This window comes from Chamaea fasciata, unplaced genomic scaffold (genome assembly GCF_029207755.1).
Source record: "Chamaea fasciata isolate MVZ Bird 193981 ecotype frontalis unplaced genomic scaffold, bChaFas1.0.hap1 SCAF_15, whole genome shotgun sequence".
Taxonomy (NCBI): Eukaryota; Metazoa; Chordata; class Aves; order Passeriformes; family Sylviidae; genus Chamaea; species Chamaea fasciata.
This window is the reverse complement of record NW_027094100.1, coordinates 9,455,115-9,481,527: the sequence shown is the minus strand read 5'-3', so window position 1 is coordinate 9,481,527 and position 26,413 is coordinate 9,455,115. Positions and strand designations below refer to the sequence as shown.

At 42.8% G+C, this 26,413-nt stretch overlaps 1 protein-coding gene across 3 annotated transcripts in view; it reads left to right on the top strand.

Annotated features, from left to right (window-relative positions):
* RNF130 (ring finger protein 130) overlaps positions 1 to 25,908 on the top strand; it is a 55,348-nt gene extending 29,440 nt beyond the window's left edge. Inside the window, exons 5-9 of one of the 3 annotated variants that reach the window (XM_066196876.1) lie at positions 172 to 254; positions 6,786 to 6,882; positions 7,892 to 8,096; positions 10,110 to 10,203; positions 12,967 to 13,079. In XM_066196876.1, the coding sequence (XP_066052973.1) occupies positions 172 to 254; positions 6,786 to 6,882; positions 7,892 to 8,096; positions 10,110 to 10,203; positions 12,967 to 12,982 (495 nt within the window). In that variant the 3' untranslated portion in view covers positions 12,983 to 13,079. Of the gene's footprint in view, positions 1 to 171; positions 255 to 6,785; positions 6,883 to 7,891; positions 8,097 to 10,109; positions 10,204 to 12,966; positions 13,155 to 19,214 lie in introns of those variants that run through there. The other 2 variants (XM_066196877.1, XM_066196875.1) reach the window with 2 other exon arrangements.
* The last annotated feature ends 505 nt before the right edge of the window (positions 25,909 to 26,413 follow it).

Genomic DNA, 26,413 nt, shown 5'->3' with positions numbered 1-26,413 from the left:
TATGAGATGCTTTTCTTGCTTAAGTCATGTTGGAATATAATAATCCAGTCATTAGGTTTATTACTTAGTAACAGCCACTTGGCACAGTGCAGTTCATGTACTAGTCAGAACTACTTTCACATTTGTCATAGCCTCAACTCTTGACTTGAATTCTCATTCTATTCATTTTAGGAAACAGACCCAGACTTTGATCATTGTGCTGTCTGCATTGAGAGTTACAAGCAGAACGATGTTGTTCGCATTTTGCCATGCAAGTAAGATAATAAAGTTGCTTTGTTTGGAAACCGTTCTCTTTTGGTGCTCTTTTGCTTCATTTCATGTAATAGATGCATTGTAATTCACAAATGCATTTGTTGGATTATTCCACTCCTAATAACAGCCACTCTATTTTAGACTATGGTGCCAGAAGGTGTGAAGGTGGGTGCTGGCACTGTTAGGACAATGGAGATTAAACAGAACTATATTAAAGATATTGGTGATTGAGATTGCAGTGAGGTGGTGGAGTGCAGATTTAAAGACCAAGAGATGGGCAAACTCAAAAACCTTCAGTATGGCGAGCCAGGTAGAGCTGCAGTATTCTCCACAGTAGATGTGCAACTGGCTGCTGGTTTCTGAAACTGTAGGGAGTGGGAATGCAGTCTTTGCAACCTTCATACCTCCTGACATTAGTCAGCCACTGTGCTGTCATCTGCCTTTGGTCTCTTCAATGCAGTGTGATCTTGGCTTGTGTCTGAAGATTTGTACTTGGTGGTGATTCTGCACTACTGCTTAAAATGTAACAGCTTCCTCCCCCTTTTATAGCATTGTGTTGACATTTACAGGTTTTTAGTTTGCTTCCATTCCAATTCCATTCTTGAGTTGTTTTGGGACATGTTCCCTTGGAGAGATGCTTTTAAATACTTTTACACCTGGTGGTGGATTTTGATGAATCATACATTTTGGGAGCATTAAGCATTACCAAGGACATCTTTCCCTTGTGTTCTGAAATGCAGAGTTTTCTCCTCATCTTCAGGCATAAAATCCATTTGAAAATTAGGTTGTATATATGCAGCAAGATCCAGTAATTTAACTTGTGCTTGGTACATAAGTGGTTTTGCATGATACTCTAGAAGCAGCAAAGTCTTGTTGGAGTAAACCTCCAGTCAAGCAGCAGCAGCACATAAGAGCTCATTATTGGTCTTCTAAATCCACCTGCAGGCTGTTCTGAGTAGCTTGAGTATCTTCTAATGTGGAGGGTATTTCCATCATCATAAAAGGAAAACATTGTTTTATATCTGATCAAAATATGTGTGCATTATACTTCCGAAGCCAAAAATCTAAATCTGTTTATTGTTCTCTGTGTTCCTTACCTCTTGGACTGCAGGAAACAATGACCTGTTTCAGAATCTCAGTGTTGTTTAGCTAAAATACCCTACAACAGATTATTTCGAGACTCTCATTAAAACATTCAGGAATAGAAGAGTTTAGGTTGTGAAGATTTGGGAGCTTTTGGTCATGTGGATTTGTGTGTGTTTCATTTTTACAATTCAGTCATTTTTACTCAAAGTTGATGTCCTCTTGCCCTGAAAAATACACTCCCAAGTGTAAAGATTTCAGAGTTACATCATTTATTGCAATCTCAGGTGAAGCTTGTATAGGTGAAGCCCTGCTCTTTTGATATGATATTCAGAAGGTTATTCAGAAATTAGAGGAGGAACTTCTGGAAACTGCACACCAGTTTTGGACCACTGAGATGATTGTTTTGTGAACTGCCTCTTAAGAAAGCTTCTCTTGTGTAGTTCTGCTGTGAGGCTCAAGGACAAGGAATGAAAGGTCACAATTCCCACTCCTCTGTGCCTTTCTCTTGGTACTGAACAATGGGCAGGAGGAGGTCCTTGCCAGTGAAGAGAGGATGAGTCTTCCCTGATAGGAAAACAGCTGTTCCCACTGAGCACAAGGCAGAGTTGGGATTAAAAGCCAACTTCCTTAGTTAAACAACTGCCTCTGTGCTTCCCAGAGGGACCTTTTTTGGGGCTTTTCTCCCAAATTTACCCTGTGTTGCTGATATCCACAGATACAATACAGACCATTTAAACAAGGTGATCATTGATTTATTTTTTTAATTTTAAAAAAAGTCCTTTTTCTTCAGTCACCTTTGAGCCACAGTCCTGCAGACAGGAAGCTCTGGGCTCTCGGGGATGGTTACAGCTGTTTGAGGAGCTGCATGCAGGTGCACCTGGCTGCCACCTCAGCACAACCTACCCCAGTGCAGTTTCCCATGTAAAGGAGAGATCAAGGCTCTTGTGCAGATCATTTTCTGTTCTGTTTTTCACAAGAATGTAAGGTCAGCGAAGGCTCAGATTACATTCCTGCCAAAGGCTGTATGATAACTTTTATGTTCACTTTCTACTTTTTTACAGCTCACATTTCATTTGCTGCAGCCCAGCTTCTAAGTTGAGTGCAAAACCATCTAGGCTAGACACAGTGAGATGGATGCTTTCCACAAGACATTTTGATATTTGTAGATGAAAAGCCAACTAGTACCTTCAGAGATGGGCCCAATAAATTTCAGATTCCATGTGAGATTTTTCAGTCTTCAGTACCTGAGATGCTTCTCCCCAAATCTTGTTATGGAGATTTAACTCCTTTCTACTTCCTCATGCTTCAACTTTCCATTTTAGTGCAGCATGCCGTGTTAACTTAAAAAAAAATTTCAAAATGGACCAGCACACAAAAAATAAAACAAAGCCTACAAGAGAGTTTCTAAGCCAGATGAGAAAATAAATTGCAAGAAAGCCATGGAGAAAATTACTTGATCAAGAGGAAGCAAATAAAAGGCTAGAAGTTGTTCTTACTGTGCTTGTTGGGAAAGCTGTAATCATTAGACAGTAGGAATCACTGACATGTGACATCTTTGCTGCTTTCATCAATTTAAAAGTAGCCTTTCCCTTTAGTAGCACAGTTTTTCTCCACAGTTAAGTATGGTCTGTCACACTGTGCTTCAGCAGAGGAATCTGGTCTGGGCAGACACACAGCAGGCAAAATCTACCAGCAGCTGAGCACGTTGCACCTAAAATTCTGTAGCGAAACACCACACTGGTCATGTAAAGTCTTGTGACGTGCAGGAAATTGTGGCCAATTTAAAAATAAACTAAAGTGAAAATGATCAAAATTCAACTGCATTGTTGTAGTTCATTTTGTGCTTCAGAGAGAGAAGTTCAGTACCAGCAGCCTGTGGACATACCTATAGCTTTAGTGCACAGAGGGACAAGCAGCCATCTGTTTTAGACTTCCAAGCTTGAGGAATGTGTCTTTTGTGAATGTCATTATGTAAGTGAAAAGTAAGTAGAGGAAGCAAATGTGAGAGGCATCTTAGCAAAAGACAAACCTCATGGACAGTTTTCCTTATTCAGTTAATTTTATTCTGCCATCACACAGTTGCATCTAGAGGCTGAACAGGCACTAGGTGAAAAGTGAGGAGTGGGAAGTGTGAAGGATTAGTGAGAGATAAGGGAAGGGGAGAGAAAAGTGACAGGTTAGAGAAGAGCAGGAAATGACATTGGAAAGGGCATAAAGACAGCCAAGGAAGGAAGGAATTAACTCGGTAGGAAAAGAATTGAAAGAGTAGTAAATACTATAAAATAAATAGCTTTTGAGCCAGAGTCTTAATTCCTGTCCTGGGCAACAAGGAGGAAAGTGACAAAAGTAACTAACCCAGATTTTCATGTTTGATTCTGTGCTGCTGCAAATAGCTGCCTTTTTCTTTTTAAGACCAAATTACCATAGAGTGTTGATGGCATCCTTTCTGCTTCCTGCAGTGCCTTGGACCCCTGGGCCAGGAGAGCATCTGGCTCCAGCAGTAGCCAAACATCCTGCTTTGCAGCAGCAGAGGTCCCTTTGGTGGGATGCTGCACTGAGAGCAGGGAAGTGTAGTGAGCTCCAGGGAAACAGCACTTGTAAATCATTCAACCCTTCTCCTTTTGTGATGCGTGAATTTGGAGGCCTTACTCCACCAAAACTGATTCCTGACTCACTTTCTCCCCTGCGACATGCTGCAAAGAAGCCCTGTTGTACAAGAGTCGGTGTTCTGGTGTTTATTACCAGCTGGAGGGCAGCTGGATTGGGTGTGCTGAGAGTGGAAAAATACCTGCAGGTCACCTGCCTGGAGTTGTGCCCGCATGGGAGACTCTGTCAGTGCTGCCAGCCTGGCTGCCCGAGGCTGGGAAACAGCAGAGGCTGTGTCACACCTGAGTCCCCAGCGGGTGCCTCCTGAGGGAACGTCACCAGCTGTCGTGACCAAGAGCATCTCGCTAGGAACTCGTCACGTTTATGGTCTTGGAATTCCAATGACAAATAGGAAGATGGAGGAGGTTTGTGAGAGCAGAATTTGCAAGGGCTTACTTGGTCAGGGTGAGGTTTTAAAATAGTTCCTCTTTGCTGTTGTCCTTGCTGTATAACTGCTTTTTAACTCTTGCAAACAGAGAAATCCAGACAGAGCCTGAGCCACAATGGTGCTATCAGCAAACTTATTAAGAGGTGGAGAAACTGTGTAAGTAGTAGGCAGAGCCATGTTTTCTAAATCAATAACCTTTGGAGAACCACACTTTGAAACACGTTTATAAACATCCTTGAAGATTTAGGAACTAAAAGCAAAGAATTAGGAGGTCACAAAAACAATTGGGCTGTGGATATAAATACATCAAAGTGCTAATGACTTTTTAAAATAACCCATAATATTTAGTGGATGCATGTTGGCATCTATATCAGTCGCCTGCATCACTTGATCTGAGTGCTTCTACAGCACTGATGAGCCAATAATGATATAATAAAGCTGTTTTCATACTTCTGTGGAGTCTTGATGTCTGCTCTTGCCCAAAATACTAAATTTTCAGGTTTGTTCTACCTTTAAAAAAACAGACTCCAGAGACTTAAAACATAAGCAAATAGAAGTCGTAATTTGCCTAACATAGAAAAATAGCATCTCCGTATGTTGCAGAATATTTCAAACCATTATGTATCACCCAGAGTTTCTAAACATTGTTTCCTGTAGTTTTGTGAGTAATAAAGAGAATGCATTAAGACTTAATAATAATAGAAGTGAGTCTGTTTTGGGTGTTTGAACAGAAGGCCCTGTACATGCCCTGTTTTTTGTGATTGCCATCTTGCTAGAGGACACAGGCTACCCAAGTGACTGAGGTTCTCTAAATTTCTATTCCTGCATTATCTGGGAGAGATAAGCAAAATTCTTTTGCTGCCTGTCCATCTTCTGTTGACTGTTTTACAGCCTAATTCTGCATCTTTAGTTACTACAGGTAGGACATACCTGCTTAGCTGCCTAGAACTTCATTGTGTTGATGTTCTTTAGTCCCTCCATCAGCCTGAGCAAACGTAGACAATAATTATATACTGTCTTTTGCCTTGTTCAACAGTTTCAGGAGGTCTTTCGATTGCTTTTGAGAGATTTAAAAGAGACTTATCTGGTAACATGCCTCATTTGGTGTCTGGTTTTAAAATCCAAAGGGATAGGGAGCAAAGAACTTCCAGATTCCATTATGAGATTTGTGAGGCACAGAGAACAAGTGTAACCCGAGCAAGGAGGGAACAGATCTCAGCTTTATGCTGCCTTGGGGGCATGCCTGACCGCCTCTTCCAAACCTGGCTGATGCCTCAAATAGATGGCAAGACCTGCTTGTTCTGCCCTTGCCCCTTTCCCTGCTGGCTCCTGAGCACAGATCTTTGCTGAGTAAGCAACCTTTGTAATTGCTGATCTTTGTCATGATCACCAGTCTGTCGTGTTTGGGTGTGCCTGCTCTTACTGGCTTCTTGCTCTGCAGTCAGCACCACTGGAAATGAAGGATCACAGCTCTTATCATAGGAATTATCACAGGCAGTTACTCAGACTGGGTTATTATGAGTATTTGCTAAAGCTGTATTGGGTAGACAGTCTTAGGCAGTGATAGCCATTCCTGCCATGAATATGCTCTGAAAAGTTCTTTGCCTTTTGAAAAGCTAAGAGGGCATTTCCTTTACATCTTTAATTTAAATACCTTGTTTTGGTCTCTGCATAATCCTTTCTTGTTATACTGGTTTATATCAATCCCAGCACTTAGATTTATATTCATGTATGTGACTAAGATTTTGAATGCAATGTAGGAGGCAATTCAGACTGTTGCCTATTGCAGAGTTCCCTGCGGTGCAAGTTGGAGCGAAATTTGCCTTTCCACCTCTGAAAGCCCAGTTTGCCTCTCCTTTTATTTTTATGACAACTGTATGATGATGGACGTGTTTTCCTTCTTGATATCAAGAAATACTGATGGCAGAGAATGCTTCCTTTTTACATCAATGTGTTAATTATGAAAGCCTTTTCAAAGTCAAACAGGAGTGTGTTTGGGTGGGTCCGCTAACTTGTGATAGATATGTGCTCTTCCTGCCAAGTTTATGGTCAGATTCTGTAGCAAAACTGAGACAAGACTGTAGAGAAGGTTATGGTGGAAATGGTATTACCTTGGTTCTTCTACCTTCCATCTACTACTCATATTCACAATAAAGGGGGGAGGTGTGAGGGGGGAACAAAAATCTTCAAGTGTTTCCTCCTAATTGAACTATTGGTAAAGGGTGACAACAATAAGCAATATTTTTTAATTTATTTTTGTAATTTCTGCAATTAGCACAGAATACTGGCAATTCTAAGAATTGCACGTATTTTAAAATTTTTTAAAAAGCAGCTATCCAAAAGTTTAAGTAGTTTTCATGGTATAAAATAGAATTGTTTGCAAACTATGTACGTGCCTTCTCTGTTCTTCTAGGCACGTGTTCCACAAAGTCTGTGTGGATCCATGGCTCAGTGAGCACTGTACATGTCCAATGTGTAAACTGAACATTTTGAAGGCACTGGGAATTGTGGTAAGTTGCTCAGTTGTGAACTCATCTTCTTCCCATGTCTGAGACACAGAATAGGAAGAATATTTGTCAGGGAGAGAGGGGGAAGTGTGTTCCAGTACCCATACTCCGAAAATATTTGGGGGTTTTTACAAATTTCTTTGATGCTGATTTCTTGTTTTTCCTTCTTTCCCTGGTTGGTAGTTGAGAATATATTGTTATCTTTGCATTTATAACAATTATCTACTGGAAGTATGCTAGATTCTCTGCAATCTTCCTTTTTCTCAAGTCCTTTGAACTATTCCTTGTTAAATTTACTCTCTGAATCTCTTGTTCTTGTGGTTTCCTGTAGGCAGTCTTAAATTTGCACATTAAAAGCCCTGCCCTAGCCAAGGCCAGTGAGTTTTCCTCAAGCAGCTCATGTCTTATGGGATCCCCAAGGACTGCTTTCATTGACCAGTTCACAAAGGGATAGCAGCGAAACCCCAAAGCACATTTTTTTAATCTTTCCTGTATGAGGAAAAAATTAAAAAGTGGGAGTGATGCTCTTTTCAGAGTAAGAAAAGAACATATGGAGAGACTGTCTAAAGTGGCTTTTGAATCAAGACGGTGAGAATAATCAGGCCTCCATTTTTAGCTGTGTCGGTCGCAAATTTGCACATTCCTTAAGAAATAGTAGCTGATACTTTGTGGATGACTTTTTTTTACAGTTAATAACATCCCTGGGTTTTTAGAAGAGGGTACAGAATTCAGAGTTTGTCATGGTTGTGGTAAACCCTACAGGTAAACCATACACATAGGCTATGGTACAAGCATACTTGAGTCCCTTCCTTGTATCTCAATCCTTTCTTCTGCTTCTTCCTTCTCCTCTTCAAGAGGTAGAAGTTACTCGTTCATGTGTTTCTCTCCTGTGTGACCCCAGGACAGCCACGGCGGCTGAAAAAGGTCTGTGTGTGTGTGGTTCCATTCAATGTGTGTGTGTGCTGCCTGTAGAACGTTGCCCAGTGTGACGTGGGGCCGTGTTTTCCCCCAGCCCAATATGCCGTGCACAGACAACGTCGCCTTCGACATGGAGAGGCTGACGCGGGGGCAGCCGGCCGGCAGGCGCTCGGCACTCGGCGACTTCGGCACCGACAGCTCCCTCAGCCTGGAGCCCCTGCGCACCTCGGGCATGTCACAGCTGCCACAGGACGGGGAGCTGACACCCAGGTCAGGAGAGATCAACATTGCAGTGACAAGTAAGTGTCCTACGGCTTCTGTGGTGTGTGTGTGTGTGTGTGTGTGTGTGTCCCTCTGTGCTGCAGGGCCCAGGTGATGGATGTCCCTGCAGGGACAAAGGTGACCTCAGTGTCTCTGCAAGAGGCATATGCTCCTTATTGGAACCAATAACTCTAGGTATGACAGTGCCAACACTTCCATTATTAATGGTATATCCATTTAGATCAGCATGCAAAGAACCCTGCATGAACTGAAATGGCACCAAAATAACCTTCCTGAATTTGGTGACCAGCACAAGAAGCTGGATTGCCAAAACTGTTATTTATACCTTCAGAATACTTTACATGCAATAATTTATACAAATACAAATATTTTAACTGATAGCTATTTCTGCAGACATTTTTTCCCCTGAGAATATTGCTACTGGAATTCTGACGTCACTTAGCAGGTGTTTTTTTCTTACAAAATTTGTGAATTAAAGAAGCATTTGATGTTCCAACATTTGAGTATTGTCCAAGTGTTTTATAACATCAGAAAACTGTTCCTGCACTGCTTGAAATCTCTTATCCATAAGAGCAGCATGGAAAATTTCCACTTACTGGAATTTACTTAGGGTTTTTAATGTACAATAGCACTATAAATACAGTATGTGTGGAATTGCATCTGTTTTCTATATGCTGTACAGTCTCCACTTGATGCATGAATGGTTGTTCTTCTGGCTGAATTGCAAAAATAGATGCAGTACAACGGTCTAATTTTCTCCTCGTATTTTGTTCGTGTGCATCTGTGATCTAGATTTTTAACTTAGTGACACTGGTTGCTACTGATAAATGTATACAAGGCAGCGAAATCAATGCAGTTCATTAGAGTGTTTCTTTAGGTGCTGTGGCAAAGTAAATGTCTCATTAAAAACAAACAAACAAACAAACCTCACCACATGAAATATGTAGTCCATATCTAGAAATGTCCTGATCCGAGATGGGAAAATCCACTTACAAAATCTGGATTCTCTACAAAGCCAATAAGTCACTTTACCATCCAGTGTTCAACCTCTGGCTCACCTTGCACTCACTTGTGTTGAACAAGAACAGATCCATTGCTGTGCTGCTTCCTTGTCATGGGTGGGAAAACTGTAGTTTTCACTTTTTACTGATTGCCTTTTCAGAAGGTGTTTTTTACTGTCTGTTCCCAGCTGTAGTGCTGTTTGTGCACAGATGGTATGCCAGGGTAAAACAAGAAATAACCATCAACAGTTCATTCTGACAATGTTTATAAAGTAAAGCTTTAGAAAGGGCTCTTGAAATGTTTTTTTTTTTTTAATAGATGACACGTGCATTCTTTGATGCATGAGAGTCAAACCAAAAGCTGTATTCAACAACAGTGTTTGTATTCTGAACTGTTACTGTAGGCCAGGTTGATCCTGGCGAGAATTTTGAATAGTGAACATTCTTTAATAGACTTCTTTATGTATGTGTGTGTTTCTACCCTAGTATTGAAATTTTTCTGTAGGCATATCTGTCTATTAGGTAGAAAACTCTAGTAATGTTTTCCTGCTGAGAAATCTCTCCTGATTTTTGTTGGGTTTTAAATAACATGAATTCAGGAGGGAGAGGGTAAAGACACAGTTGGAAGTGTGACAGTACTTTGGGTGTGCTTATGTGAAAGAGCTGCATCTCACCAAACCTAACCCAACCTGACAGTCGTCTTCCTGAATTGGGGGTGGACAGAGTTTTCATTACATTTCCCCTTGATCCTGCATTTCACTTTACATTGTTAAGTAACTTTTCTTTATCACTAACCCTTGGGCTCAGCCAGGAAATACTGTTTGTGCCATGCTTTTTTTCTGCACCTCTCTCCACTTCTTCTTTGCTAGCCTTCTCCCGTCAGTAACTCTGTGGCTTAACCTCCTTCTGCTTCACCTCCTGGGGCCAGTCATGGCTTAGAAGCCTCTTGCCTTCCGCCAGTGGTGTTTGAGGGAAATATTGGCATCGCTTTCTCCCACGAGTGATTTCCTCCCTTTCCTTTGTCAACAGAAGAATGGTTTATTATTGCCAGTTTTGGCCTCCTCAGTGCCCTTACACTCTGCTACATGATCATCAAAGCCACAGCTAGCTTGAATGCCAATGAGTAAGTAAATACTCAGATGTTTCTGTGCATTTCTGGTGGGTGTGTGTCATGGACAACGTTGGGAATAAATACCAATAGGAGGGGGAATGTGTCGTTTTCAAGGAATCAAATTAATTTCCTGCTTTTCTCAAATGCAGGTGTCTCTGTTAACAGCAGGTTTCAGGGTAGCATGTCAAGTCCCTCAGTTTATATTTCACTGGGTTGTCTGAGGAAATCTCTTTATTAAGTGGAGACATGAAAAGGGAAAAACAGAGAATATTTATGGTCAGTTTTTGATCAATGTTCCGGGTAAACATTAGATTTCTGCCATTAAATTTCTATGCTCAAAATTCACCTGCCAGAGCCAAAACTTACTACCAGCAGTTACCTTTGACAGTTTTCACCTCAATTTTATAGTCAAATTTCATATTAAAAGAAAATAATCCTGTATTCCTAGTTGGCACACTTTCAGCTAAGGGGAAAAAAAAAAGTTTTTTAAACAGAAAACTACCTTTTTCCTCTTAGGTGAGGGAGAGATGAAAGCAATGAATGCAGTACTGTTTATTCTTTCGTAAATGAAGGGATGCTTCCTTCCATGCTTTCTTAACCTAAATGGAAACCCCCAGCCTCCCTTCAGGCAGGCTGGACAAGAAATTACCCTAGCAGAGGACTTTCAGTCCTTTTTTTATAATTCTGTGTGTGGACAAGTATAAATCTATTCCGCAGATCTATTAACTAGGTACATCTAGTTATTTTCACGTAGGTGTACAGAAGATCTGGGCTCAGGATATATGTTTAATCTTAATTTAATTTTTTATTTGGGAAGGCAAAGTGTCAACATCTTTGTCTCTGAACATCTTGACACAGCTGAGTTTCCATCAAAGTGCTGATCTCTCTACCAGAAGTGGGGTGAGATCCAAAGAAATGCAGCTGGGAAATACAGCTTTATAAACATTTGCTTTGGGTTTTTTTTTTTCTTTGAGATGAGAGAAGGAGTTTGGATGTTTTTCTTTTATGGCTATTTGGAAAGTATAAGGTGGCCTCAGTAAGATGGAAACATGTCAAATAGCCTCCAGTGTAAAATTTTAGGCAATCTCAAGCTAATGATTTTCAGGAGGGTCCATAATATTGGTCATCAGGGATTTTTTATTACTACTAATTTGCAAATCTTCCTCCTCTTTTCATACACTGATTCCAAAAAGGCTTCATGAAGAAAGCTTTGAGAATTTCAAATAGCCCTACCGAATCTACTGATTTTTTTTTTTCCATTTGTCAAAATCTTGAAGTTGCAGCCATCAGTCATCATCTTGGTGACATAGCTGCAGCTGAACATAGTTAATCTTTAGTCCACCTGGAAAAGTAGCTTGGGAAAGCATGGGGCAAGGTGAGCTGCAGAACAGGAATGTCTGCATTGCTGGGCACTTGCACATCATTGGGAAGGAGGAGGAGCTGGAGCCCATGAAGTCTCATCCAGATGTGGGCACTGATAGCAGTTGCATTTCTGCCTTGCCTTGCAACTCATCTTTTTGTTACTCAGTGGGATATGGGGCTGTTTTTACTGCAAGGACAAGCTGCTGCACATTGGCAGGGACTTTGAGCCTCCAGCGAAGTGTTTTCAGGGTGATGTTCCCTCAGTACAAACAAAGGGTGTGCTGATATAAGGAGAGCTCGTTTCCTGAAATGCAAGCACATAGAGTGTGTACTTGAGACAGGTGAGAAAACTCACAACCCAGAAACCAGAGCTTCAAAAATCACTAATTTGTGTCACCTGAGGTTCTTGGCTGTGGCCTTTAACCTCAGCAGCTCTTCCTCTGAATCCTTTGGGGTCTGAGCAGCCTCCACAAGTGCTGCTGGGTTCGACTGCTCATTTTAGACACCTTAAAATGACACTAATGCTAGGAGTTATTGTTTCACTGACACCTTCCCAGCGCCAGGCAAAGAATTTTCTGTGCTGAATTATCATGCCAGATATTTGGCAGCTCCTTCTCATTGCTTTTTCTATTAAACAGCATACCTGCTTTTTATGCTGCTCTCCATGTAAAAAGCAATGCTGGCGTGCCCTGCCTTTCTTATGGTAGTATTTCAAGAGGAGTCTGAGGGGGTTTTCTTACTGAAAAACAGCAGTAGCAAGAATGAGGCCATGTAATATATTGATGCAAGTAAAAGACTTGAAATTCTGCTTTAAAACTCACCTAAAAACATATCCTGTACTTTTTTTTTTTGCTCTGTCTTTCCTGCAACTTAAATATAGTTACTTAGAGCAATAGTTCTGGAATTGTTAGTATATACATACTTAGCTGTGTGTATGTATAAATACACACACATGCATTTTTAAATAATTGTGATAGAAGTAAACATTGTCTAAGTGATAAAATAAGGAACCAGCTGCTTTCTCATTTTCTCAAACTACCCTTGCAGTACTAGTATTTAAAGTTTTAGGCAGTGTTTGAAAGGAACAGAAGCAGCACAATTTGCCTTGCTTCCTAGGGAACAATCAGACATTACTATGTAAGTGGGGGTTTAAGCCCAAAAGGCCCAAATGTTGGATAGCACCACTTAGAGAAAGTTCTCAGTAGCAGATGGAGTGTCCTCAAAAGCCTAGAAGTGCTCAAACCTCTGCTTGTCTAATAGGAATGATGTGACAACTACAGATGTCTCCTAATGCTCTGGCTTTGTATAATTATTTTTCACTAACTTACTTTTACAGGATTTTTTTTGTTTTTAATATTGGCAGTATTAACTTTAACATAAATATTTTGTTCCTTTTTTTTTTCTGCCCTGCAGAGCAGAATGCTATTGAAGAAACGCTTTCCGGCCGATTGCCCTGGAGAGAGACACCTATTTTTATGCATCATTTATCGATCATGCAGCACAAGCAATTATTTAGTACATTCTATTTTTTCATAAAATTTGCTGATGCCAAAGCTTTGTATTAAAGAAAAAGTGAAGAAATAAAAAAAAACACTTTAATTATGAAATCTTATTCTGTGAGAATTTCATTTTTCTTAGGCTTTCTGTGTTAGTACTCAAGTCTGAGAGCATTTTGTAAATTTTACAAGGTGCTTTATTTCCTTTGAATGATTTCATCTTTTCAGATCTCTATTATTCTCCATTCATTTGAGACACAAGCTAAGTAGTGGAAATCTCATGCAGTGCCCTTGTTATTATGCTACTCAAGTGATTTAACTGCCACTGAAGGGACTTTTTATAAACTGTTGTTAGCAATCATTCCACATCAACTTGTTAGAGATAAAAGCTGGGTCAAGCTGTCAATTCTGCTGTAATGGACTTACCTTGACTCCAGCTGAGAATTAATTGGAAATAAAACCATTTTCTTGGTTTCTTTTCCTGTAACACTCCCATTTGCCCTGGGAGCACTGCAGTATGATTTTTGAGGCCAGGCATTGCTGGAGATTTGCAATGTTGTTGTCTCAAAACACAACTCATAAACCTTTTCTTTTACTGTCACCCCACCCTCCTTTTGATAAAAAAGTGAAGCTGCTGTAAACCGCTTCTTCCTTCCTAATAACAAGTGAAAATGCAGCATTTCCCCCGCTGCCACATGTGAAGCCTTCTTTCGTATCAGTGGTGGGAGTTAGTTTTTGTCCAAATCAGATCATGGAAGATTGATAACTCTATTTAATGTAGAAACTCTGTGCAAGCATGTTCTTTCTTGCCATGGCTTCTGTACTGGTGAGGAGACAGAGGGAAAACATCTCCCCTGGCTGTCCTCGCATTGTCTGTTTCATGCAAGTTATGCAAGCCCTGTGTGAGTAATTTCACAACAGTCAGTTAAAACACGCAGGCCTGAGATGCAGCCAAATGCTAATGCCTGACTTAATGAGATGGGTAAATGAAAGTAACAAGTTGGGAAGGAAAAGTAATTGACAGAAGTTAAAAACTATTCTACGTTTGGTTGTTTTTGTTGTTCTCGGCTCAAGATGTAGAAAGTGAATGCTTTCTAATTTAATTAAATGAACAGAGAGAAGCAATTTTGCTGTAAGATTTAATTTTTTTATGTACTGGGAACTAGAGGCTTTAATTTAATTTTATTTTTATGCATAGGCACTTTTAGAATTTCGGAACACAGCCAGATGCTACATTAAAATAGTTTCTTAATTCTTATTTGTCCATCAGGCTTCAGCTGAGAACGCAGCTTTTATAATAGGCAATGAAGAATGTGATAGCTTCAGTGCATTTAATAGAACTCTTCTTCAATGTCCTTGTGAAATTCTGAAAGAAATATGGAAACAAATCAATAGAGCAGTAAGTGCATTTTGAAAGACTGGAAAACCCCATTGGACTTACTCATGAGAAGAAAAAAAAACCCCTCAACATTCTGTGTTTGAGTGCTGTGTGCTTGAAACGTACAGCATGTGTCAAGTGAGTGTTGTTGCCAAAAGTGGAGGAATGTGGTAAGAGCATGATTTAGGGAACAAGATATGATATGTGTTTTTTTCACTCATCTCTCAACAGCAGTAGTAAAACTGGTAAGTTTGTGCTTGTCTCCTGAAACAAAATTCCGTAGGCACTATTAAATGCTGTTGGGCAGGGACCGTGTGAGCAGTGCCGTGACCCAGATGCAAAAGGCACCATAATAGTTCCAGTTAGTGTTTCTTCTTCAGAACAGCAGCAGAAGGAGAAGTTGAGTGATATTTGGAACAAAAGGGTTGACAGGACTTTTCAGTGCATTTCCTTCCATGGAGGATTTAAATAATATCTTTTCTAGTTTTTCTTTTGAGCCTCTAACAACTCTCTACAAAGTGTTAATAATGATACAACTTTTGATAGGTTACTTAGAGGTCAAGCAATCAGTGTATGTTTATTTGTAAATGAAATAAATACATGCAAAGATAGACTCTACATCATCCCAGAAACTTTTTTCACTCTGGATTGACAGAAGAAGGAAATCCCTGAAGTTTTCCATAGAATCGTAGAACCACTTAGGTTGGAAAAGCACTCTAAGATCATCAGGTCCAACCATTAACCCAGCACTGCCAAGCCTGCCACTAAACTATATCCCCAAGTGCCACATTTGTATCTTTTAAATACGTTGATCCAGCCTATCCAGATCCGTCTGTGGGGCTTTCTGCCCTCCAGAAGATCAACCCAACTTGGTGTTGGCACCAAACTGACTGAGGGTGCACTCAATCCCCTCATCCAGATCATTGATGAAGACATTAAACAGGGCTGGCCCCAGTTCTGAGCACTGTGGATGTAACTCCAGTCCCCATTGCTCTCTGGGCTGAGCCATCCAGCCTGTTGTTAACCCATGTGTGGTGCACCTGTCCAAGCCATGGGCAGCCAGTTTCCAAGAGAATGCTGTGGGGCATGGTGTCAAACTCTACCAAAGTGCAGGCAGATACATCCTCAGCCTTTCCTTCCTCCACTGGCTGGGTCTGACCCCCTGCTAGTTCTGGATGCACCATGTGATGGCACTAAAATGATCTGTTCCATGGCCTTCTGTGGCACCCAGGTCACGCTGATAGGCCTGCAGTTGTCCAGCCCCCTCTTCCAGCCCTTGTAGCTGGGTGTCACAATTGCTGACCTCCAGTCAGCTGGGTCCTCCCCAGGTATCTGGGACTGCTGGTAAATCATGGGAAGTGGCTCTATGAGCACCACAGGGTGATGCTCACCCCAAAGGGTCTCCTTCCCTGCCTGTCCTTTCTGAAGAGTTTTCAGCCATCTGTTGCAGCACTCCAGTTGTACCAGTTATCCCACCATGTCTGCCCAATGGTAACCATGTCTTTCTGGGTCTTCTGAGGAAGAACATCTCTGCTTTACAAGCCTGTAAATCAATAGCCAGCACAGAGTGCAAAACTCCAGCCTGCCCCAGCCTTGCTCAGACCTGATCTCTTTTATCGGAAAGAGCCATTTGAGGTGTGACTGTTCATGCTAATGGAAAGCAGTTGCTTTAAAGTCTTCCTGCTAAGCTGGCTTTGAGGAAGGGGTGCTTTATGAAATAGTTCCACTCTGTTGTTCCTTAAATGAGAGGGTGTCTAAAACAGATCAAGGTAGGGAGTGCTCTGATCAGATTTCCATAGTAAGTCTTTGTTGGAGGAGCTGTGGAAGGGACTGCAGCTTGTGGCAGAAGATGGCCCTGATTAATGACTAAGGGAATTGAGATACTTTCGGATGGAAAGGGAACACCAGGTGATATTTAATCCTGGTGCCACCTGCAGGGCTATATCTCTTGAGTTTTTTGCCTTGGTGGCATCCTATGGTAGGTATAAAAATCAATTCCAGGATAGTATGTTTCTTTTCACACTCAATGCAAGTTATCTGAGGAGTTATTTAAAATCATATAATGAAGAATAGTAGCAGAGAGCAGTGAAGGATTCATTTTCATCTATTAAAACTGCATGCAGCTTTCCCATTTGTTTACTGTACCTAAGGGATAAATCTTGGTCTTTCTTGGTAAGTGGAAAATAGGAAGAACAAATTCATAAGCTGAATTTGGAACTGCGGATGTTTGTACTTGTCCTTAAAATACATTTATTCAGTAAATTTATCAGCTGGACTGATGCCACATTTTTAAACAAACAGTAGCAATTTTCTGCATTAAGAGGAGCGTGGCTGGGTCACTGTGTCCTGCTACTCCAGCTGTAAGCTGTGGGCAATGTTCCTGACCTGGTTAATGGAGCACCTGAAGATTGAGTGGTGGAAAACACTGAGCAGCAGCTGAATTCTCAGCTCTGGGCTGGCTGCACTGGATGGGAGAGGAGACACTTAGGGAAAGAAAGAAGGATGTGTCTCAAAAGTGGTATGGAAGCCAAGAGATGTCTATCTGTGTGTAAACATGCAGCCTCCCTGGAAGTGGGTGGCTTAAATTTCCTTTGCCAAGAAGGACAAAAACGTCACAGTAAAGAATTTTAGAGGTGCTGGATGTACACTGCCTATTTCCAGATTAATATAAAATACTTGTTGTCAGATGACCTGTCTGCCTGTTGATTAAATCTCTCCCTCCAACCTGCTAGAGTGGAAGTCTGGGTGCACACAGAGGAAATAACAGCCTGGGCTGTCTGCTTCCTAATCCCATGTTTGATTTCTGTGTAATAAAAACAAAAGCAGCACCAAGCTTTTAGAATCCCTTTGGTTTGTTAGAGCGTTGGTTGTGTGTAATATTGCAGCAGGTGGAGGAAGGGGAGATGAAATACCCAATATTCACAACTTATTTCAACTGCAAAATGAGAGTCACTTATCAAAAAAGTAAATGATCCTGACCCATAACACAGTCTTGAAATCAATTTTATCTGGTGTAATTTCAAAGCAGGTTCAGGGCTTGGGTTTTTTGGGGTTATTTTGTTGTTGTGGTTGGTTTTTTGTTTGTTTTTTTGTTTTTTGGTTCTTTTTGCTTGAATCACAGAATCATTAAGATTGGAAAAGACCTCTAAGGTCATTGAGTCCAGCTGTTGGAGACACACCATGGTAATCTGGAAGTCACAGTTCCAGCTTTATGTTTCCTTAAACATTCAACATTTATTTATTTATTTGTTTGTTTGTTTACTTGCTTTTATTTTAAGCATTGCCCGGTTTTAGAAACCTGTAAATTTGGGGGATGGTTCAGATCCAGAAAATGGGTGTTTTATCATTCCCCACCAACTGCTTCTGGAAGTATATTCCAAGACAACCCACTAGTTCCAAGTACCTGGATACATGCTCCTGGCGGAGTCAACAGTCCACTCCTGTGCAATGTAACCACTATTTTCACTCTTGTTTCAGTTAACTACAAGATCAAAAATTAATTTGCTTATGACAACTTCCCATTCTCACTGCAAATGGTGGAGTGAGTGTGTGCACTGACTTTCGCTTGTGAAAGAACAGCAGATCCATTGCCCAGCTCCATTTTCCTGGTGGGCACTTGTTAGCAAGGATTTGACCTGGGCACACAAATTCTGTGTCTTTTGGGTGAGTGGGAAAGGAGAAAAGGGGTTTTGGACAGTAGCAGCTGAATTCTTCTTTTCTTACATCTTCTATAAGGTCTTCATTTCAGAATGGGGTAGGCTGCACTCAAGATTTGGCAAAGAAAGGAGGATTTAAGCAGCTAAACTGCCAGGGCTAAAACTACAATTCCCTAAGCATCTTGCTTCACTGATGCCTGAAACTGGAGGCACCTTAGTTTGTTGAATGCCTTTTTTATGAACTTGGAAGCTTTTCAGTTCCCTCCAGTTTGGCTCATGTAGCTGCCTGGAGTATTTTAATCTAAGCAGCCTTGCTCCCAGCTAATCCCCCCTGGGATTGAGAAACCAGGTAATGAAGCGTTTTGGCCAAGGGCCTGATCTGATGATAGATGCTTTCAGAGAGAATCATTTGTGCAGCAGGAGGGCTGGGATTCTTGCAAAAACACATCTGTGGATTCAGAGAGCCACAGGAATGCCAGACCACTAAGGAAAAAAAATGGACTTTCACTCCTCAGTTTATCAACCGCCACGTGGTGTTTGTTTCGGGTATTGCCAGTGTTGGAAAAGAGTCTTCTTGGTTATGTTTAAGGAAATCCATAGGTGGCTGTTTCTACAAGGTGACTCATGTGGATGGAGTTTGCTGAGCTCCGGAGGAGGTCAGGCTTCCAGCAGCACCAGTGGGATGATCCCTGGGAAACCCCGCGCTCCGCCTGCTCATTCCTTTTGAGCCCAAGCTGAAGCACTTTGTGCTGGTGCAGGGCACAGAGTTTTGGTGCTGACCAGAGATTTCAGGGTCTTCTGACCACATCCCTGCTCTACAAGACTGTAAATCAACAGCCAGCACCGAGTGTAAAACTCTGGCTTGCCCCAGCCTTGCTCAGACTTGACGTCTTTTATCTGAAAGAGCCATTTGAGGTGTGACTGTTCATGCATATGGAAAGCAGTTGCTTTAAATCGGCAGGGGAGCACAGGAACAGAGGTGAAATGTTTCATATGGTTGATACTGATTTGTGTTGTAGGGCGGCTGGTTTTCCCATGTGTACTGTGTTTGCATCCAGCACCCAGGTATGAGGATGCTTTACTCAGCTCTTTCATTGTGTTGCTAATGTGGTTTTGTTCTACCTCTTGCAGGCAGTCACTTCTTCCATCGTAACTCTCTGTCCCCTCGAAGCCTGGTCTATGAGAGCGAGTTCTCGACCATCGAGCCTGCCTTGGACATGTACGACGAGAACAAAACCTGAAAGGAATCCATGCTCCTTCCTGGCCCTTTTTCTGTTTTTTTCATTTCTCATTCCTATTGTTGTGTACTCTTTCCATGGATCTCCTTTGTCTGAAGAAGAGCTGCTTTTTCCAGAACACGAACCCGCCTTCTCGTTTGCACAGACGAAGACCAGCTGTGGTGGATTCTGAGGGTGGCATCTTTGAGGTGACAAAGAGCTGTGCGCAAGCAAGGTTGTCTGATGGAAGTTGCTGAGTAACAGCATGGGGAGCTGTGTCGGCCCAGCCGTGGCGATGCAGGAGAGGTTTTACGGTGGCCCTAAGAGTTTGCGATGAACTGCAAATGCGTCTCTTACACGGGCGTCTGCTGTTTCCAATTTTTTGGTTGTCCAGATGGTCGGGCAATGTCAGAAAGGGAACTGGTTGTAGAGGAGATGGCCAGTGACTGGTAAAAGCACTCGTATATCTCGGTCAATCCATAACCTTACTGTGAAATAGCCCCTTCTGAGAGGGACCTTCATAAGTGCATTGAGTTTCCTACAACCCACTTAACCCCAGACATTGGCAAGCCAGTCTGACGTTCAAGCTGCAGAGAGGACCTGCATTTGCAGAAAGATTTCAAGAAACTTGATGCTTGGATTTTTTTTCTCCAATTTGATTGAAGCAGGAGAAGAATGGTATACACAGAATGTACTTTCGGTCCTTCTGTGTGCTGAAGTCAAGTGAGTCTCTTTCTGTACAGAGGACATTCACAGAACCAGCACTTGATCTACCTAAAAACCATTAGACTTTTTGAAATACGCAGGAATAAAATTAGCTTTCTTTCTCACGTAACTTTTCTTTTGGGGGGTGGGGGGTGAAAAATCCACCAAATTTTTTTCACTGAGGTTTTTTAAAAGCCAGCATGTTGGCATTACACAGAGAAGAAAAGAGGTAAGCTTCTTATCCCACTCTCCTGTTGAGATCTGCAACAGTTATTTAACAAATACCTTCTCTGAGCTGTGCCCTTTCCCACTGACATCAATAACAGGAATGCAGAAAGCAGGAGAAGAAAGGAAAGCAGCTACTGCTTTGACACGCTGCAGGAAAAATCAATTTTTACCAGCATGTGACAAAAGCGGTGGGGAAATGGATATTGTTTGCAAGCTTCTGAGAGAACAATGCAGAAATGGAGAGCAAGAGAGGAACCTCTGGAGCAAAGTCATCCATGGTGTTCCTCAAATGAGCCGACCTGGAGGATGAGCGCTTCTCCTCCACCGTTTCCTACTGGACAATGCATAGCTGTTAATGAATGTTTGGATTTTTCTCCATTGCAGTCTAAGTTACTGTAGGCGTAGAAACTCATTTGTGTCCTTGTAATGTGAAACACAGTTTCACCCTCTGTAAAGGATTCTTGAGAAATCAGTTAAGCCAAAAAGAAAGGTAAGATTTATCCTGCCATGCTTTAATTTCACCTGCTTTTGCTACAAGCAGGGGAATTTCCTCTCCTTTATAATGTTTTTAATTGTATAGCAGTCTGCTTAACATATATCCTTTTCTGAAGTGTGGTTCAGCTGTGTCTTTAACATGGATGTTCAAGAGAAAAAGAAAAACCCAGCTCTGTAAAATGAGGAAATGAGCCTCTTTGCCGAGCATGCTTTGACTTTTGTTGCTGTGCGTCAGCTTTATTTAATCTGATAATTCAAGAGTGGGTGGCGTGAAGTGTAGGGAGGTTTTTCTCATAATACCCACACTGATATTTACCGAAAGCACTTTTATTGCCATTCAGCTCGCTCTGGAAATGCGCTGGAGCCCCAAACATTTTTAAGAGCACGATTTTGACAGCCACTTTCTCCTACAAAGCAGAAGTGAAGGTCACAGGAAGTGCCGCAGGGGCTGAGGCAGCAGCGGGTCGTGGTCAGCATCCCTCCTCTGCTGGCGGCTGTGCAGGGCAGGCAGCGACAGCTCCGGGCACCGCCGGCGAGCCCGGGCACAGCTCCCCACCGCAGCCCGGCCGAGCTGAGCCCCGGCCCGGGCACAGCTCCCCACCGCAGCCCGGCTGAGCTGAACCCGTATGGGACTCGGGCGGCAGAAGGGCCGGTTGAGCAGCCTCTGTTTTCGTAATTACATCTGCGAGATCATCAGGGACACTTGGGAGCGGCGCCTTGGGAACGCAAACGCCCGCAAGGAAAATCACCGTCTCTCAAGGAGGTTATGGGGCTTGTTTTTGTCTATGAGGGTAGTCAGGTTATGATAAACCCAGATAACTGGGTGTTCCTGGTTAAATGCAAACATATCTTGGTGTCTCCAGCCAGCACAGAGCTGCTCCGGTGGGGTTTTGGGTAGGACAGGCTCTTGTAGCCCTGACTGGGGTGCTGATACACCAAGCAAATCCTTCTCGTAGGTGCTGCCCCATCCCGACACAGGGATTTCCCCTAAGGCCACCGGGAATGTCACTGGGGCAGTTTCAGCACAAAACCAAACCTGATGATTTCTCAGCTCCAACTGAGCCTGGTTGCACGAGCTGTGTGCCAGAATATACAGAAAAGCTAGAAGAGGCATGAAAATTAAAAACTAGAAAGCACAAAGCCCCCAAAGACAAAATAATAAACAATGTCATTTGTATTTGCTAAATCTTATTTCTAACCGAACATCTTGGTTTTAAGCAGGGGTAGGGCAGGCTTGCCTCAGTGAAGATCAGGGTCTGGCACAGTGATGTAAAAATGGATTTGTGCTGTAGCATCTTGGATAGGGAAGCTAGTATTTGTAATTGACATCCTGGACTTGGGAAATCTTGCAACACTGGAAAAATTAAAAGCTTGTTCAAGCAATCGGTCCCTACGTGCGTGCCAGGACGTGCTGGTGCAGGCCTTCCCCAGTTAGTCATATTTAGGATGGGGAAGAGGCACCACAGCCACACGGGTGATTTTTTTTCTGGGCTGTGCTGGTAAGTTTGAGGTTTTCCTTTTAATATTAATCAGTATATAAAAAAAGCTTGATGAGCATCGTTGTTCTTGTTCTGCTGCAGTGGTGCTGTGTGTGGTTGAGTCATTTCACAGAAGAAAAATATACGGCAACCTACCAAGCACTGTAAGTGCCAGTAACTTGGAAAATCATTTTCAAGGTTAAAAAAAAAAAGTGCTTTTTTTAACAGGAAAACATTCAGTTTATGACTTCTACATACTAAAAAAAGCTTTTATCCCCAAGTGTTTTCCTAAACTAGTCAAACCTCAACACTTTGTGTTCCCTTTCTAAGCTTCCTCTTCTATGAAAGTTTTGCATGTTCCCATAAGACATTTGTAAAATCAAGGTTTGCTTGTGTTCTTAGAGGATAATTGCCAGTAAGAAACCAGATTGTAAGTGTGTTTTTTACTTATGATATACAACATTAAATATTAAATTTGAAGCATGTTAAAATTTACCTAATGACCCTCACAGTTGCTCCCTCCAGTGAGCTCATGTGTTGGAATCTGCATTGTCCCTTTGCTCTAGGATGCTTGCCCTGGCACCTGAGGATGCTATAAGAATAGCCAGGTATCCTGCATTAGCCAAAGAAAGACCAAAACCAGTTTAATAAACATGTCTACGATTGTGTTATGAGACTTTTACACATCTGTTTTCTTTAAACACATTCATGTGAAATAGTGCAAAGGCTTGAGAGACCAAGAGCTTTTTACCAGCTCCTGGAAAGCAGAGGGAATTCTGCAGGAAACATGGGGCACGCTGAGGCTCCAGGACATGTTATGTCCAATTTAGGTTTGAGGTAGTGCCACAGTCAGGTCATGAGCTGAAGGATGAAGGCACCAGGGTTGAGCTGAAGTTTAGGCAGCTCTGCAGCCTGATTACTGGTGAGTGAGTTGACTTAAGTATTACAAATATTTGTTATTTTGCTTAGCTAATAGTCATTTGTTTTTTACAGTGTAGGAAATAGCACAGCAGCTCAGAAGCCGAGACACAGTGGGGCAAAGGCAAGAGCCACTGCTGCCAGCCCTGCAGGGGTGGGAGAGAAGGACGGTAGAGCTCAGGGCAGGGACCTCAGCACACACCTTCAAATTCCCAAGTAAAGGTTTGGCTCCTTTTTCACCCTGTGTTACCCAGCCATACTTGACCTAATTTTCCAGCCTGAGCAGTGCAGAAGAGTGTGTGATGTGCCATGACAGCTTGCATATGTGTTGTTATATTTAAAGACATCTTCACTTTTTCCTTTCCCTGCTAGACTTGCTGCACCGCAGGGCAGCCTGAGCTCTGGCACACTCGGTGGAAACTGGTGAGCAGGGCAGGGAGTGAGAGAGGGAAAGATGTTCCAGCTAAACAGACTGGGGGGAAATCAGGGGAGAGGTAGACAGTACTTCAATATGCTAGTGCTCATTTCTGCTTTGCTTCCCTTGTCTTTGAAATAATTCAGAGAAAAAGCTGTACTCCCTGCCCCTTCCTTGTAGGATGCAGTAACAAGAGAAGGGCTCCAGGTGGAATTTTCCTCCTGATCCAGGACCATGGTGCTCTGTAACCCCCAGCCAGTGATGTCCTCAGATGTTGACCAAAACCCCCATATTCACAAGGGCATGTCAAGTTTACCCGGTGCTTGCAAAGTGCTTTGGGGAAGTTGAAATTTGCTCACAGAGCCTTGTTATCTGTCACTTGATTGATCTTTTCATTAACCTAGTCTTTTTTAAAGCCTGCAGCATTCCCAGACACTCTTAATTCTCCTGATTAATCTCTGCCTTTCCACTCTCATCAGTTACTACTGGCTTCCTCCTCCTCTGGAGAGCTGGGTGATGGTCCATGTTGTGCAGGCACTGCTGTCCCCCTGTACTCCAGCATCTTCTTCATCACTGTGCCATCACCTCACTGTGCCATCACCATGCCAGCCAGCCCCTCCAAGGGGATGCATCGCTCCAAACCAGAGTCACGGTCTGTGGGAGCACAGAGGTTCCTGGTGGGCTGTGCTAGCCAAAGCAGGGTGTGTGGGATCTGGGCTGTTGTGGGATGCTCATTCTCTGGATCCCTGAATGGAACATCATTTTGCTCTTCTGCCCATTAGCCTCATGGAGATGCTCATGTGAACAGAAATGGATGTGTAGGTTGTGCAATAACATCTGAATATTTTTTCTTTCTTACCGCAATAATGTCCAGGGCCTCTGGGCTTGGGGGTCCTGTGGTATAAATAGTTCCTTTCTTAAGGAGTTAATAATTAAGTATTAATATTCCTACAAAGTAAGAACTACATAGTGTTTTACTGAAAGTTGAAGCTACTTAGAGTGATTTCAGTGCACGGCTGAGGTGTAACATCAGCTAGTGTCATACAGCTGGGACTGGGGGTTTGCAGCCCAGAAATCAGATGGATATGTATGTGAAGGCTCCCTCCCTCCTGCTAGGCTATTCCTTTCTCCACTTGTATCCAAAAGCCCCTCAGGAGCCAGGAGCTTTTATTCTTTTCCCTGAGCTTCGCTGTGTGCATTTATGTGCCATTTGCCTTTTCCTTTTTTTTCTGCTTCTCACATACTCCGGGGTTTGCCTTTGCTTGGCTCTGACTTGATCTTCAGCTGCCCAAACCCCTCGGGGGGGACAAGAGCCATTAATTCCCAGCAGAGCAGCTCTGCTGGGCTGTGTTAAGGCATGGATCATCAGATTCGCTGTGGATCCCCCGTGCCTGTGTCTGTAACACCCTCACACTGTCTCGGGCAGTAAGAGCTGTAGCTGCCTGCAGCCTCCCCACAGACCTGGGCTGCACTGGGAGGATCACACAGAAAACAGCTCAGCAACCCTCCCATGCTCCAGCACAGGAAAGTCTGGGTGTGAAAGTAAACTTGTTCTTTGCTGCTGTTAAGGAATGTTTGATAGAGTGTTTGGGGCTGTCAAAGCAAAGCTCCTGGTGCAGGTTCCTGAGGTCCCAGCAAGGCAGCGCCCCAGCCTGTCGCTTTCTGCTTCTGCTGGGAGGTGCTACATGAACGAGAGGCCCTCCCCGTGCCACCACATCAGCAGGCAGACTTTCCCCACCCTCTGTGTCTAGGCTTAACTCCCAGCACGGGTAAGGTCTGTTCCACCACTCCTATAAAGGGGAATAACCTTTCAGAGCAAAAGGAGTGGTAGCATCGCTCTTCTGCTTGTCCCATCGGCCTTGCCGCAGTTTGCAAGTAGATGTTAAATTCTAAAAGCTTCTCTGTATGACCGTGCCTGTCCAGGATCACCTGCTCGAGGCCATGGCTAACTATGCACTGAATCCACCAAAATGGGATCATTTTATCTCAGCAGAGAGGGGACCCCCCGGCCTTTGGGCACAGGAGGCTGCAGCAAACAGCAACAAAACCCCCCAGTTTGCGTGTGTGTAAAATGAAAAGTCTGTTTGAACTGGCTTGCTGCCAGGTGGGTCACACCGGTGTGACGAGGTAACCTGAACACGACAGCAGCTGCCAGGGGTCTGGGGACGCTGTGGGGACACAGGGACACACCGTGCCCTCCCGACAGCCAGGGCTTTCCAGCCCCTGTGGAAGTGTAGCTTGCCAGCAGCAGAACTTGTTGACATGTTTTGATGTAAGTATAACACTGTATTGTAGTTACGTGGTATATGCCGATATGTTCATAGTGTATACCGACTAGTTAGGGTTTGCTAATGTACTACATTTCAATAAAAAGCAATTTAAAAGTACGGAGTTTGTGAGTTTGGTGGCTGAAAATATGGGAGAACAAAAGCATCGCCCAGTGACTCCAGTCCCTCCAGCATTTCTTATAGATCTGTCTTAGAAGATAGTGAAACAACATTGTCAATAGATCCATTTTCAGAGAGGATTTTTCCCACTCTGATGTAATTTTTTTTTTTTTATTTTGCTGCACTAGTGCCTAAAAATCCCAGGCCATTAAGGGCCAGATGGTTCAAAGTGGCTTATGAATATGCTGGAGACACTAATCCATCTTCCCACAGCTTTTGCCACCTTAAATACAGCACAGAGTGAGCAAGAACAGCAATAAACAGGCAAGGATCCTTCAGCATCTTCTCCCAGTGCTCAAACCCTTCCCACAGGACACCCAGCCTTCAGAAACCACCCTGCAGCTCCCCCAAAACAGCCATGCCATTGAGGTGAATGCACAGCTCTTTGGGCTGAGCAAGCTAATAAATATTTATATTACAGTAGTGT